This window comes from Psammomys obesus, unplaced genomic scaffold (genome assembly GCF_907164565.1).
Source record: "Psammomys obesus unplaced genomic scaffold, mPsaObe1.curated_primary_1811, whole genome shotgun sequence".
NCBI lineage: Eukaryota > Metazoa > Chordata > Mammalia > Rodentia > Muridae > Psammomys > Psammomys obesus.
The window spans coordinates 657,223-673,090 of NW_026590435.1; the positions used below are offsets into that span (position 1 = coordinate 657,223).

Genomic DNA, 15,868 nt, shown 5'->3' on the forward strand with positions numbered 1-15,868 from the left:
GCAGCAGAGGTGAAACAATGGGTAAAGCTTAAAAACAAAACGGGAAGTCTCCAAAAGATTGCCAAGAGAGAAGTTGCACAGTGGAGAAGCCAGGCATGCAGCCTTGGGGCCTGGTGACAGAGGACCAGACTAGAGACATCATATGTAGTGAGAAAGCATTGTCTAAAACTACTTCTGATGCTACAAATCCAAACTGAGACCTTCACCCAAACAACCAAAGCCTTCGGCTTTAGCTAAAGCACAAAGGACAAAGAGAGAGAGGATGCCTGAGGACAAGCCAGCTAAACACCAAGGATGGAAATCCCAGACTAGAAACCAGGACAAAAGTGAACAAATGTCACAAAGCAAATGAAAGCAGAAATCCCTGTCACTAACAGCGTGAAGAACAATATCAGCCTGTGCTGACATCTTGATTCTGCTCATCTTGGTTCTGACCATAACCCTAATAAAACATCAACACAAAGAAAACCAGTCTAGATACATTAAAACTCTATTGTCTTGAGAGTTCCCAGAAAACCTTCAACAAAAAGCTTACACAAACACACAAAATTGATAACCTCTGTACCCCAGGATTTTGGATTATGGGTCAGGACAGCCACCTGCAGTTCCTTCCAAGTAGACAACATATGAGATTCTGTGAAAGCTAATGTCTCCCCCTTTGTCATATCGATAAATTCAGTCTCCATAGAAGACACAGATGTATGCTTTCCCCTTTACTCATGGGGAAATGGAGGCTCAGAGAGCCTTCCATAGGCACACAGACAGGAAGCAGAGCAATGCTGTTTTCTTGACCGCCACACCGAGCTGCTACTGTAAGCCATTTTTTGAGCTACATTTCCTGGTACTCAAAGTCCTTCCTGTGTCCTCCATTACCTCACTGTGGGGTTACACCCTATGGGAAGTTCTTAAACATTCCCAAGGAAATACTTCTAAGGACAAATCATTGAAGGCAGACTAAAGATGTATAAAAATTAAAGAATGTTATAGGAAATTTTATATATACCAGGAAAGCTTAAACGAACATGAAGAAGTAAAAACAAGATTGAACAGATAAGAACAGGCAGAATGAGGTGCACCCCATAATACCTAGACACACAGAAGAAAGCCCTAGATATGGGAGGCCAGCAAGGGACAGGATTGAGGAAAGGAGCAAAGGAGCCAACATGGACAACTGACACTAAGCATCACTAGGAGGGAAGACTTTGCAGAAGCAGCTGGGCCAGGGAGATCATACTCTCTGTAACCAAGACTAGACTTCCATTCACTTGAGATGTAGAAGCAAGGCTGAAGGCACTTTATGTAGCATCTCCTGTAGTTCCTAGAATCTATTTTTTAATCCTACAAACCTGGCTGACTATGTTTCACACAGGCATGTTCAACCTTTGACACTGACAGTTGAGGGCATCTGTAATGTTCATACTTCAGAACAGCACAATTGAGTTCCAGTCAATGAGAGATGTTCTCACAATGCAGTAAGGGTAAAACCTCTGTGTTCAATTACAGTCATAGCTATCTTGACTGTGTGCAGCCGTTGAGCACATAGTGGACCCACTTAGACCAAGAAAATATGCCATCAAAAATGATGCTATAACCAAGCATGGAGCATACGCTTTGAATCCCAGAACTCAAGAGACAGAGGAGGGTGGATGTCTGTGAGTTCAAGGCCAGCCTGACCGAAAAAATGAGTTCCAGGACAGCCATGGCTATTTAGAGACCCTGTCTCAAAATCCAAAAAGAAAAGAAATCATGCTGAGGGTCTTCTCAGGAAGGGGCTCAAAATGATGTGAGCCATTTTTGTGAATGAACAGTGACCATGAGAAGATATGAAGAAAGACTGTAGGGCAGAAAGCAGCACACAATACCATGCTCAGAACAGAACCACGGAGCACCTGGCCCCATGCCTGAGTAATTAATTACCGAGCAGAAACCTCCTCAATCTTCTCAAATGTCCGGGCCACAGCGAGAAAAGGGACCCTGGGAAAGGAGAAAGAGATATGAGAACCACTTGAATAGGTCAAAACATCCTGTATCTAGCCTGCCTCCTTACACCCTCCTGGGGGATAAATGCAGAGGCTACTATCCACTATCCTTTCCCGTGGTGCTGTGTTCCCAAAACAAGCATGGGAGATATGACAGCTCTTCCAACAGAGGCCAAAGTGACAGCCTCCCATAGTCACAGGGACAGAAGTTAGACAGCATGGGAAGGTAACTCCTTACTTCTGGCCGTGTTCCCAGCAGGCATCTTCAATGGGATGGTAGTTATTCTTGGAAGGATTATAACTTGTTGGATCCAGGGTTCTATGGAGGCAAAGGGAAGATAAACTTGCTTAACTCGGGGCTGGAGAGATTGCTCAGTGGTTAAGGGCACTGACTGCCCTTGCAGAGGACCTGGGTTCAAATCCCAGCACCCATATGGCAGCTCACAACTGTCTGTAAATCACATCTGACAGTTTCACATAGACCTACATGCAAGTACAACACCAATGCACATATAATAAAGATAAATTTAAAAAATGAAATTGCTTAACTCTGGGTCTAAGAAGTTAATGGAATGTTTCTACCATATGTTGGGCCTGGCTCACAAAGCCAAAGGCCACCACACTTCCATCTCCTCAGTGGAAGATTTTAGGCAAGAGCTCTACCACTGACCATGTCTCTAGCCCCTCACTGGGGAATTCTAACAGGTGTTCTACCACTGAGCCATGACCCAGTCCCTCACTGGGGTATTCTAGTAGATAATCTACTACTGAGCCATGCCCCAAGGCCCTCACTTGGTGATTCTAGACAAGTCCTCTACCATTGAGCCATAACCCCAACCTACATACAATTTTCAGTAAAGCAAAAATGGGGTCTGATCCTATTATTTTATAGGACATTTATCAACCTATCCACCAGACTGTCCATTCACCAAATCTTACGTTCATAACCAGTGGTATAAGAATGGCCCAATCACAATAAAGCAGTCATTTAGCAGCCTATTCAGGGTCCCACAACTCTAATCCACAGTGGTTATCAGGAAAAAGAAGTGGCTCTACATATTCCATACCCACTAGCCACCCAGGGCTGGCACAGAGGCCCTCAGAGGACATCAGTGCTTGCTATTTCCAGAACATGCGCTCAACCTGGTAAGCTCAATATGGTGGAATCAGAGTGAGTGCTAAGGGAGTGCTTGCGTGAGATCAGTGAACAAAGAGGCTTAAGATTTTGTCCTAGAAACAACACAAACCACTCTAGGCAGATGGGTAAGGATGAGGAGCAAGGATTATTACCATGATTACCTTGGAGATGAAAAGTCAGGCAAGAAGCTAAGCAATCAATGGGTATACAAACTATGTCTCTGAGCAGTTCTTATTCTGCCTGCAACCTAAGGCTTTGCAATAGGGGCCAAAAGGGTCTAAAACATAGACCAATGGCTAAGCCATGTAAGAAGAGGAAGCCCACGCTGATTCATGGACATGGAGAAGAGACTGTGCTAAGAGACCCTTCTCAGACCTGGGCATTCAGACTCGGACTCACCCCTTGGTCTCTTCCTTTCTTGGAGTACCTGACTCTTGTTTCACTTCAGCTTTCACTGCTGCCTTCCGGGGAGCTGCAAGGGAAGACAGGAAGTAGAGGGTCCCTACTTCACATTCCCCATATCCCATGCCTTGTCCAGTCAGCATTGCCTGAACAGAGCTGCACAATCTGTTGTCTGCATAGCCCAGAGGGACAAAGAGGAAAGAGGTGCTCACTGAAGAAGCTGCTGAGTGTCTTGGCAGCTCTGGCAGGAGGCTTGCTCTGCTTCTCTTCCTGAGGCTCCTGTTTCACTCCGGCCTTACACGTTGGAATGTTCTCTGTCTTTGTCAGGGTTACTGACTCTGAAGAGAGAGGGTAGACGGTGATACAGTTTCTACCTCTAGACTTTTAGATCTCAAAGTCACAGTGACCTATATGTGGAAAACTAAGCAATTCCAACCTTTCTCCACTTGTTATGCAAATACAGGGCCTCTCTAGCCTAATGTTCACTCCTCAGAGTTAATAAAAGCACAGCTGACACTGGGCAGGAAACGGGAAGGCTTAAGAATGGTAGTGAAAAAGAAACCTCAGTTGAGGCTGGAGAGATGGCTCAGAGGTTAAGAGCACTGCTTGCCCTTCCAGAAGGTCCTGAGTTCAATTCCCAGCAACCACATGGTGGCTCACAACCATCTATGAGATCTGGTGCCCTCTTCTGGTGTTCTGATGTACACACAGGCAGCATACCTATCACCAGCATAACACACACACACACACACACACACACACAAAATGCTTACCATGAATTGAACAATGAGTACCATTTTTCTTGCATTTGAAGAAAACAAAATAAAGTATGTGCCTATGTATGTCCTTGCAGTCATCACCTATGACACAGGAGTCTCAAGGACACTAGGGAACAGAAGCTGCATATGCTTTTGCATATGCAAGAACCACTCCCACTTCTGAATCCTGCAACTAAGCTTAGGTGTCACACTTACTAAACTTAACCTTCTCAGTTTGTTATATGATGTCTAAAAGCCCTTTAGTTGAGGACTCTTTTCTCTTTTCCTACGTGCATGGGGTAAAACAAACAATAAACCCAATAGTAACAGCAGAACCTATGATTATCTTGGAGGTCACACAGAACCCAAGTTGGAGAGTATGTGCCTTGTTTTAAACGAGCCACCCTCTACAGTCAAGTTACTCCCCAATTCAAGATCATGAAGCTGGGGAAATAAACAACTCATCAGGAGACTTTGTGGGCTCAGAGGGAACTATGAGCTGGTCCCCCTCCTTTTCTTCCTTCTGTTTTACCTGTTCAGCCTCTGTGTGGCTTTCTTTTTGGGTCTGTGTTTCTGATGAAAGACAGAAAAGTTAAATGGCAGTGAGGCCTAAGGGCACTCCCACCGAGTACAGTCTGTAGCAGGAAAGTCCAAATTCAAAGTCTGCCTGGGCTACAGAACAAATTCAATTTTTAGTTTGGGCATTTCTGTGAGACCCTGTCTCTAAAACAAGATACTGACATGTAGCTCAATAGTGGAGCATTTGTCTAGCCCATACATTTTTTTATTTACATATGTACTAGAAAGTCATGACTCCAGGGTAATGACAAAATCACAGACACTAACTTAGGGAAAATTGCTTTAGGGCAAAGATACTCCTTTTACTTGGAGATACTCAGAATGGCTAAAAATCTTCAACTTGAAGTGAAATTTTTTACTGACTACAAATTGCCAATAGGAAATCAAGACTCCACCAAATAATTCAAACCTGTCTCGGGTAATTGAGCCTAATGAAGATTTTTTTTCTTATCACATGAGCAAAAACCTGGCTGTGTTAACAACTGCAACTGATGAAATCACAGACAGCCCCATGATCAATGGCCCCATCCCCATGGCTGTTTCCCAGCACTGCCCCAAAATAAAGGAAACCCTCTCAACAATATGACATTCTGCAGTCTCCAAGGGAAGAGAGCGACACCTCCTGGACACTACATGAAAAGCTAGCTGAGGGAATTTCATTATAAAAACAAGATTTTAAAAAATTATATATAAATAATACTAACTCAAGAACAAAAAATGTTTCTCAAAAAGCTTTCACAATGAGCTCCTGTGTACTAGGGGTAATGAATATTTATTCATTTAACTATTTATTGAAACTGGGTCTTGCTGTGTAGACTAGAATGACCTCAAACTGGCAGTGATCCTGTATCATGCCTGGCCCCAAATTTGATATGTTGCCTTAAAGGTTTAGATATCAGATCCAGAAGTCGATGTACTGCACACACCTCTCCTACCCTTGCAGGTCAACATTCTGTGTCATGGGTTTATGTGAGCACAAACTTGTGCATGCACGTACACGCTCACAAACACACATACATACAACACACACTTTTCTCATCCTGGTCCCTCACCTTCTTCCTTCTTCCTTTTCTTGGCTGCTCTATCTTTGTCCTCATCCTGCTCCTCCGGAGTATCTTGAACTGTCCGCTTCGGGAGCTGCTTCCGAGCTAGGAAGGCAAAAGGAGCACTGTGGCTAAACACTGGTTTGTATGTGCATGCCCCAGCAAGATCAGATACACTGCCTGATGGAGGGGCAACTTAAAAACGTTCTGGATTCCCTTTCCCTTCTATACCTGCCATAGCCACTAACCAATGTACACCTCATCCTTCAAGCTCTGAATCTGTGACCATGAGTGAGTTTTTTACTGTCCCCTTTCTTTTATTTTGAGAAAGAAAACAAGCTCAACTAAGTAACAGGATGTATTCAGCACCCTCAGCCTGGTGTCTGAGAGTCTTAAGGACCCAGCCACTACTCTCCTCTCTCAACATACTATCCTCACACTGCCTTTCTGTTCTTCAAACCACACTGTATTCTCTAGAAACACCAGTGTCAGAATTCCCACATGTCCTGTTTTTCCTACCTCAGGACCTTTGCACATGTGTCTCCTATCTGGGATAGTCTCCACTTGCCTTTTCTGACCCTTCCTTCCGTAGGCACCATGGACAACGGACTTCTGATCTCCGGAGCAGCACTGTGCCCAGCTCTACTCCATGGAAGAATTCAGGGAACTGCATATGTGATATTAAACTTGAGCATTTAAAGGGTGAGGAAAAAAAGCCAATAGAAGAACCTAATTTTAACCATAAATTATGATCTGACCACATTTTTTATTCTAAATTATGAGCAGTCTTTTCTTAAAGCTGAGTAACTTGACTAAATCTGGAATTCCTAGGAGACACACCTTTGTGAGGTGTAAGTTTTAACTGGGGGAGACTCACCCTGAATTTGGATGGCACTATCCTTTGCACTGGGGACTGGGAATATATAGAAACAAAGGAGGAAAAGTGAGCTAAGCACCAGTGTGATCTGCTTCTGCTTCTGCTTCCTGACATGGATGCAACATGACCAGCTGCCTCCTGCTCCTGTTGTCATGCCTTCCCAATCTTTATGGACTGCACTCTCAAACTGTGACCCAAAATGAACTCTCCTATCTTTAAGATGCTTTTGGAAGATTTTTGTCACAGTAATGAGAAGGGGAAATAAGAAAAAAGAAATAAATATACACTAAGTCTTCAAAATCTGACCTTCTACACATACATGTCAATTTATACATCAGGACTTTGTCATGAATATTTGGACTGTGTTTAGGTTCTTAAAAATTGACAGCATTCTGTATAAAAAGCCAATTCCCACACCCAACCTGTTCATAGAACACTGGAAAGTCCTCCCTTGCTGAGGCCAGCTCTGATGGAACACCCTGTATGAAATGCAGAGTTTAGTGGGGTTTTTAATTTTAAGTCTGCAGGCTACACTGGCTGAACTGGTAAACACTTCAGATCTGACAGATCAGGGATGTTCAGATTGTACTGGCTTCCCAATATCCATTAATTAAAGCACCAGAACTTTACAAGTCCCCATCTCAGTCACCACACTGCAAACCAACAGAGCAGGCTCAGTCCCCCAATTCACAGGTGGGCCCCTCAGCTGGCCCTTTCCCATAAAGTCTTCCTCCATCTAGATTCTCTAGAATGTTCTCAAGTGTCTTCATTCAGTGTCCCTTTAACTCTCTGCTCCCTATAACAGAACTCCAAACTTAAGTGACCCAGATGTTCACAATTCCTTCATACTACCTGGAATTCTCTTCCTTTCTCCCATCCCACCTGGTTCTCTTTGCCTTTCAGGGCTCAGCTTAGTTACCTTCTCTTCTAAAACTCTATATACTTACACTCTTGTGTTCCTATATTGAGCTGTGAGCAGCCATCACTCCCCATGATAATCACAACTTCTAACATATACCATATACTGACTGTGGGCCAAGGCAGGCCCATGCACTTTACATGAATCAGCTTTTAATCCTGGCACTTCTGAGCAGCTGGCACTATACCTCAGTAAAGTAGCCACACCTCTGCAAAGGTGAAGTTGTTTGAATCAGGTCACAGAGCTGAGGGACAGTTAACTGTGCTCATCACCACAAAATACCATCAGAGCCACTGGCAGAATGATCACCATGTGTAGTACATATGGAAGGGAAGAAGCTGGCCTGTCCTTACCAGTGCGACGCTTTGGGAATCCTGACGAGGAGAAGTCCAGTGAAGGGCTGCTGGTGAAGAAAGGACTGTTCTCAGGACTTGTGTCAGGGCTGGGAGGAGCACTCTGTTTGGAGTCTGACACAGGCTTCTGGAAAAAGACAGAAAGAACAGTTCTAGAATAAAAAGGATGTACGCATCACCTAGCAGTCACAGCTACAACATACTTCAGAGTAGAATGGACTCAGTCCCTTATGTCTATCTTCATTTCTAGTTCCTCTGTCCCATCCCCACCAAGGCCACCTTCTCTCACCTAGGTGTCATTAGACCTATCAACAAAGTTTTAGTGTCTCAGATTCACTCCATTATGGACCTTAAAATTAATTCTGGCTCTTAAAGTAACAGAATCTTCCTTTTTCAGTTATATATGGTGGCCTAACTAAAGACTGTATCTCAATCATGGTCCTGAAAACTACATTTCTCTGCCTCCTCTGCAGCTAGTGTAGTCATGAGACTAAGAACTACATTTTCAACCTCCCTTATAGCTCCCACAAGGCACAAGGAGAAGACTAACTCTCTACATTATTCTGTGATACCATACACATGGCATGCACACACACACAAAATAGTTATTTTAAAAACTTAAGCAGAAGCTTAAGTCATAAGGAAATGTAACCACAGAAAGCAGAGAACATAAGCCTAGCTCAGCAAATAGAGAAACAGGGTTCTCTTCCCGGAGAGAATCCAGAATCTAAAGGCCCTGCCCACACCCTAAGATAATCCATTCCAGGTACCTGACCTACAGAATTGCAGGATAATTGTGAAGTAGGCAGTACCAGAGGTATGTTCTCCATGAGGTACCTGAGGCACAATGTCAAAGGACCAAATGAGCCACACCTCACAGAGAAGAGGCAGACTGTGACCCTGTACTCCAACCCTCCTGTTTCAAGGTACAACAGCAGAGATTGCCTATTTCCTGGACAATGTCCCCAGAGTCTTCCTGTACTACTCCAATCAGCTGCATAGGTAAGTAGGAAACTGGCAGCCCAGAGGTAAACAAGATGACTCAGTGGATAAACATGTTTATTGCACAAGCCTAGAGACCAGAGTTCGATTCCTAAAACTCATGTGAAAGTGGAAGGAGAGAATACCACAAAGTTACCCTCTGACCTCCACATGCACAGCAAGGATACACACACACATACACACACACACATATGTGCACAGAAATAAATTTAGAAAAGACCAGCTGGAAGCTACCTGGACTTTAGGGGTGCCAGGGGTTTCTTCTTCCTCTTCCCCTTCACTGCTCAGGACCTGGGCTGCCTTCCTTCCTGGCCTCTTCACTGGAGAATCACTCTCAGGTACCACTCGATTCCTCTCCTTCAATGCCACCCTAGAAGTTAGATGATAGAGCACATGGCAGGCAGCATGGCAAAACTGATCAAAAAACTATGCATTCCCTTCTCTTCCATTTCAGTAAACATCTTCTAGATGCCTCCATGACATTCACTCATTTTTTTTTTCCTTTTGAGATGGTCTAATGTAGCTGGGCCTGGCCTCAGACTCAGTATGCAACACAGGCTGACTTTGAACTCCTGATCCCCCTGCCTACACTTCATTGGGATTATGATGTGTGCCAGCATACTTGACTTCATTACATGCTCTTAAGTATCCTTTCCTCCCTTCTTTTCTCCATCCCATGCCTGAGGCATTTTGTGGTGACATGTCATGAATAACAAGTGTATTTCTTGGCAGAGACCAGGGACTGGCTTGACACTAACAGCCATTTGGAGACCTTTTCTCTTAGTCACAGGAGTCTCAGTTGCCCAGGGAATAGTGTAATAATCTAAAGTCTTACACGAGGAAAGGGAGACTATTATTCTAAGTCACTGTCCCCTTGGTGCCAGCTCCAAGCTCCCAGCTTTATGGGGACACAGGCATGGTGGCATACATGCCAATGACAGTCACTCAGGTACTGAGTGTCCTCAGAGCTCACAGTGTAAACAGAGGCTACCATGAGTAACAACTCCCTACTTCCTGGTGATGGGCATGCATCCTATACAACACTTTACAAAGAGAGAAGCAGGTTCATACTCAGCACCACAGAAAGAGTTTTACTTACAGACTTTTTGGAGAATAGAGGAATAGCTGTCCACTTGGTTCCCCTTAAAACCCAGAGTGCCCTGAGCTGTATCTGGCACATAGAAAATACTTGACAGCTATTTTCTGAGTAAATGCATATGTGCAATACCATGAACAAACAACACAGAATCAATCTGCATGTATAACAGCCTCACTTTTGTTATTTAAAAATAAGCTGAAGGTGTTTGTTAATGAGTATGAATTACATGTCAGGCATTGTGCCAACCACTTAACCTCTAACAGTGGCAAACAGGCAGACCCTGGGCTCTACCATAACAGATACTTACCCACGCATCAGATATATTAAGTATCAACTGTGCCAATAAATGTGTTTGCTGCAGCACTGCAAACTGGCCACAGTGCTTCCTCTATGAGGGATTAGTAGAAAGAAGTCAAAAAATCTTTTTTGATTAAATATATATATATACATATTTATTTTTATGTGTATGGGTGCTATGCTTACATGTATATTCATGTACCACATGAATGCCTAGTGCTGAAAAAGGAATCAGATCCCCTGGAACTAGAGTTACAGGTGGTGGAAAGCCACCACCTGAGTGCTTGGGAATTGAACCCAGGTCCTCTGGGAGAGCAGCAAATGCTCTTAACTGCTAAGCCATCATACACATATATATCTATGTATGAATAGGTGCAAATGGGCATAGTTGTTCCAAGAAGCCAGAGGCATCAGATCCTCTGGAACTGGAGTTACAGGTAATTGTGAGCCACCTGACATGGTTGGTGGGAAGTAAACTGCGGTCCTATGCAAGAGCAGTTTGTGCCCTTAACTGCTGTACCACCTTTCTAGCCCCAAGGTCAACTTCCTACCTTAGTTCTCTTAGTTAATGTTTTTACAATCACTATTCCTAATTTCTCATATGGAGACCTATGTTAGAGAAACAAAAATACCTGCACATGTAACTACATATACATTTAGCTAAAAATAATAAAAGCAAATCTAGGTATATTAGCATAGACTGTTACAGCCACAAAGAAAAAAACCTAAATATTCACCAAAAATGAAATGTTAACTCACTTCTATGATATTCATAGAAAGGAATACAAAAAAGAAGGTAAAAAGAACTGAGCCTGAGTTCCTTAACAGAAAAAAAATTTTCTTTTATGCCATGTTAACAAAAGCAAATTGATGAACAATAACACATAAATATATAGCATGATCTAAGTAAATTACAGAACACAAGCCTTCATATGCAATTTGCAAAAAGCAATGTATATGACACAGTAACCAACCTCAACAAATGCCTTTACTGCTTGGCACATCTGGCCAAACATTGGTAACCCAGGCCTTTAATCCCAGCAGAGGGAGACAAAAAACAAAAACAAAAAACGAAAAGCACATCTGATATCAGCCAATCGGATATTAGGCACCTTTTTACTCACAAGGAAACAGGGACAAAAGAAGTGTGGTTTCCTGCTCAACATCTTAATTTAGGGACTATGACCTAAATGTATTCACATTCATGCTCTGGCCCAAGGATGATTGTGTTACCCAAGCAAGGCCACACAGCATCTTTCCTGCAAATGTATGAATCAAAATGTGGCCAGTTCCCCTACCTAAGAAAAGAGTCTGGTCTAGAATGAATGCAAAGCATGTAAAAATAGAGTCCTGACAAGAACTCTGAAGTCCTGGATCCAGCTATGCCTAAAGTTGTACCTGCCTTTGGCTGTCAGCTAGCTATTTAAATTAAATATCATTTGAGGCCTGGCACATGTGAAGTAGGTTTTTAATACCTGCAGACAAAAGATGCTAAATACATGCTAAACACATATATAAGCTCTGTCCTAGCCCCCTTACATACTTTGGAGGGGGTCCCTTCTCTCTGATGTTTCCAGGTGTCTCCTTCTCGGGTTTCTTCACTTTACCCTCTTTTGTGGGCTGAAAAAATGACCTGGAGGAGCAAAAGGGGAGTCATTAATAGCACTGATGCTCTGCCCATCTGGGCCACACCTGCAGCTCCAAACACCATCGCCAGCCCTGCAGACTGCTCTACTTTTGTATATTCTTAAGGTAGGGGAGGGGCACAATTGGGACATAGGAGCTCAGTGGTAGAGGGCTTCCCTAACATGGGTAAAGACCCTGGGTTTTATTCTATTCTGGACACTATAAATACATAGATAGATAGATAAATAGATAGATAGATAGATAGATAGATAGATAGATAGATGGCAAGAAAACAAAATAAGAGGATAGAAAACATATCAACAAAGAGTTGCCAGCCCAAGACAGACAATACTCAGGTTTCCTATCACAAGAAGTAACTGGGGATTTGTGCCTCCCAGATTTCTAGAATAGATGTCCAGGTCTGAGTCTGCTAGCATCTATTCCTTTTTTTCTCTTAGTATATAACATGGGTGGCCTACACTTACACCTATGACACATGGACACATGACCTAGGCCTGGAAAACTAGTATAGTACACTATACACCTGCAGCCAGCATAACTGTTCCAAGCCAAAACATGACTATAGGATATTGCTGTACTAGAAAGAGGTGGATGGCCAGGAAACAGGCTGGATAGCCTAGAGACCCAGAATAGAACCAAACAAAACTGGCAACAAGAAAAAGTCAATGAAATGATTCATAATGATATTCTGCTATGCTCATAGATTGCTGTCTAGCTCTATTGTCATCAGAGAAGCTTTCTCTAGCAACTGATAGAAGCAGATGCAAAGACCCACAGCTAAACACTAGGTGGAGCCAGGGAAACTTCACAGAAGGAGATGAAGGAATATAGGAACCAGAGGGGTGGAGGACACCACACCATGGCAGAATCAACCAAACAGGGCTCATAGGGACTCACAGAAACTGAATTGGCAATCATGGAGCCTGTACGGGTCTGAGGTAGGTCCTCTGCATATATATTACAGTTGTGTAGCTTGGTGTTCTTGTGGGACACCTAACAGCGGGAACGGGGATATCTCTGACTCTTTTGCCTTCTCTGGGACCCTCTTCCTCCTACTGGGTTGCTTCATCCAACCTTGATATGAGGGTCTGTGCCTAGACTTGTTATGCCACTTTCAGTTAATATCTCTGGGAGGCCTTATTTTGAAGGGAAACAGAAGAGGAGTGGATCTGGAGGAGAGTGGAGGTAGGGAGTGTGGGCTAGAAGGAGTAGAGAGAGGGGAAACTGTGGTCGAGATATAATGTATGGTGGATAAAAATAAAATAAATAAATAAAGGAGAGAGGTACTCTTTTCCCTGGGATTGGTAATCTTGGGAGATCCAGCCTGAGGATAAAAATGTCAAATGTAACAGAACTGACCACAGAGATAGACCATGACAACATTTTGATAGCTGAATCTAATCAAGCCTGTCACTATGGAAACCAAGTATCTTACTCTCATGTACTTAAAGCTACTTTTCATTAGTACACGATTTCTGAACCTAGTGCTGACGCTGTCCTGTACACTGAGGGAGGTTCAGTGCATACCTAACTTTTGTCCACTAGATATCAAAAGCAGATCGCTGACTCCCTAAATCATCAGGACCAAAAATGTCTCTAGACATTGCCATAGGTTCCCAGGAAACAAAACTGAAGACTGAGAAACAGTGCAGTAGGGATCCATACCCTGCAACTAAAAATTAATAAGTGAATTGACTGAGGCATTACCTTTCTTCCACATCCCATCTCCCATTTTCCTAACTATTTAACTCTAGTAAAGTTCAACTTGAAGTCTCCCTAGGAAAAGGCAGATCTGAAGCCAAAAGGCCAGGGTTTGGAGAGTGTATTATGTGGATTCTCCCTCTTACAGGGAGAAGGGAGCTCAAGAATTGGGATGCGGAAGACACTGAGGAGGTTCAGAACGTTATAGGACTCACTTGTCGCTCCCCAAGGTTTATATAAACAGTGAGCAATTGCTGGGGGTGAGGGGATTCTTCAGTGGAGCTGCCTGAAGGTTGAACAGAAAGCTCCAAGGATGCGACTTTCAGAAGTCATCACCCATGCTGGAGTTAGCTTTGGAATGATACTGCTGCCTCTGAGGCACCAACTTTCCTATAAGTGATATCAATAAACTCACTGGTTTACTAAGCTAAACTTGAACAGAACCATTTCTTTGACTTGTCATTTCTTTAGTGCCCTATCTGGCACCAAATGAGAATGACAGTTCTCATTTTTCCAGGAAACATCACAACACACAGTGCCTGGAGCATGGCAGGGACCTTACTTACATAATGCTTCTCTGCATGGTAGCAGCAGAATTCTCCCCTTTCCTCTCTTGTTCTTTTGTTCTCATCTGTTGTACCTGAAAAAGAAATCAAAAGAACTAGTTGTTAAGGATATTGGCTATGCAGACCTGAGGGTAGAGGGACAACTCTTAAGGAAATGAAAGAACAAATGCAACTGGGCAGGCCTGCAGAGAATGCTCAGTGGGTAAGAGTGCTTCATATAAAAGCAAGAGAACATGAGTTCGAACCTAGCACCATATTAAAAATAAATTAATGTCTATGCAGCACAATTCAGGTGTAGGAATGCACAATATAAAGTAAGCCTATAAAGGCTGTATTGACAATTTATTGGTGATAGTGATCACTTTATATTTCTTGTTTTAATTTTTACAATTTTTCATATAGCATTATTTAGATGTAGAAATACACCTAATGAAGATACAAAGAATGCTTTAATAGATTTTTATCAGTAAAAAAATAATTAATGAAAATAAATAAATAAATGTCAAGCATGGCTGTACATGCCTGTAAACCCAACACAGTGGGATGGAGGCAGATGGAAAAAGGCAGATCCCAGAAGCTCACTAGCCAGACTACCAGATTAGCCAGAACAGTGAGTTAGCTTCGGGGTAAGTGAGAGACCCTGTTTGAAGACAATAGGTAGAGTGGTAGTTGCACACATGGACCTGGATTCCCATACATTCGTGCATTACCAAACACATTATACGCACAATACCTGGTACACATAAATACATACACACAAAGAAAATAGCTTTACAATTAGAAACATGAATTTTCTCTTCGGGAAAAACACCCAATTTTAAGAACCCGTTTATCTCATGCCCCTTTCTGACAGCCTGGTTCTTGACACGCCAAGCTTCTCTCATCTTTAATAAGACCTCTAGCAGACCAGTGACGTCATCTTGCTCTCACTGCAAGCGTCCCATTACACCTGGACCCATTACATCTAGCATCCTATACTGATTGACAGCTGGTGTCTAGTGTTAAACTCCATACACTGGAAACATTCCCCTCCCACCCCAGGCCGCCCTCCCCCTATAGGCGCTACTAACTCCGACGACCACGCCCACCACCGGCCTTTCACCCAGGGCCCGCCCCCTCCCAGGCCTCCACCAGTCCCCGGCAGACGCCCGGCGCTTTCCAGCCAGCTGTCGCCTTGGTCCACGACTCAGTCCGTGGCTCTTCCTCCACCTGGCTCTTAGCTATCCCTCTCCCCTGCGCCCTCGGCCGCCGCGATGTCCCCACGCCAGTTCCTCTACCCACACCCCGGAACTAGCGAAGCTCACCGGCGATAAGCGCTCCGCCTTGCTCGCCGACCCGAGCTCCAGCCCCAGCCACGTGTTTATGGCCCCACCTGTCTCTCGAGTCACCTGGCCGGACGCCGCACTCGCTCGTTCAGCGACGCGGACCCGAAAACCCAAATTCGCGCCACAGGGATTTCGCGCGCAGACTTTGGCGGGCGGGATCGGAGGCGGAGACGGCTGAGGGCG

The 15,868-nt window shown here is 43.8% G+C and overlaps 1 protein-coding gene across 1 annotated transcript in view; it reads right to left on the minus strand.

Moving 5' to 3' along the window:
- The window catches only part of Lig1 (DNA ligase 1), a 31,900-nt gene extending 16,034 nt beyond the window's left edge, over positions 1 to 15,866 (minus strand). Inside the window, exons 1-10 of the mRNA XM_055607389.1 lie at positions 15,665 to 15,866; positions 14,361 to 14,434; positions 11,990 to 12,079; positions 9,285 to 9,420; positions 8,049 to 8,175; positions 5,909 to 6,004; positions 3,732 to 3,857; positions 3,517 to 3,589; positions 2,218 to 2,298; positions 1,918 to 1,974 (exon numbers count right to left, since the gene is read on the minus strand). Coding sequence (XP_055463364.1) covers positions 1,918 to 1,974; positions 2,218 to 2,298; positions 3,517 to 3,589; positions 3,732 to 3,857; positions 5,909 to 6,004; positions 8,049 to 8,175; positions 9,285 to 9,420; positions 11,990 to 12,079; positions 14,361 to 14,425 — 851 coding nt within the window. The 5' untranslated portion in view covers positions 14,426 to 14,434; positions 15,665 to 15,866. The remainder of the gene's footprint in view (positions 1 to 1,917; positions 1,975 to 2,217; positions 2,299 to 3,516; positions 3,590 to 3,731; positions 3,858 to 5,908; positions 6,005 to 8,048; positions 8,176 to 9,284; positions 9,421 to 11,989; positions 12,080 to 14,360; positions 14,435 to 15,664) is intronic.
- Positions 15,867 to 15,868: the final 2 nt, after the last annotated feature.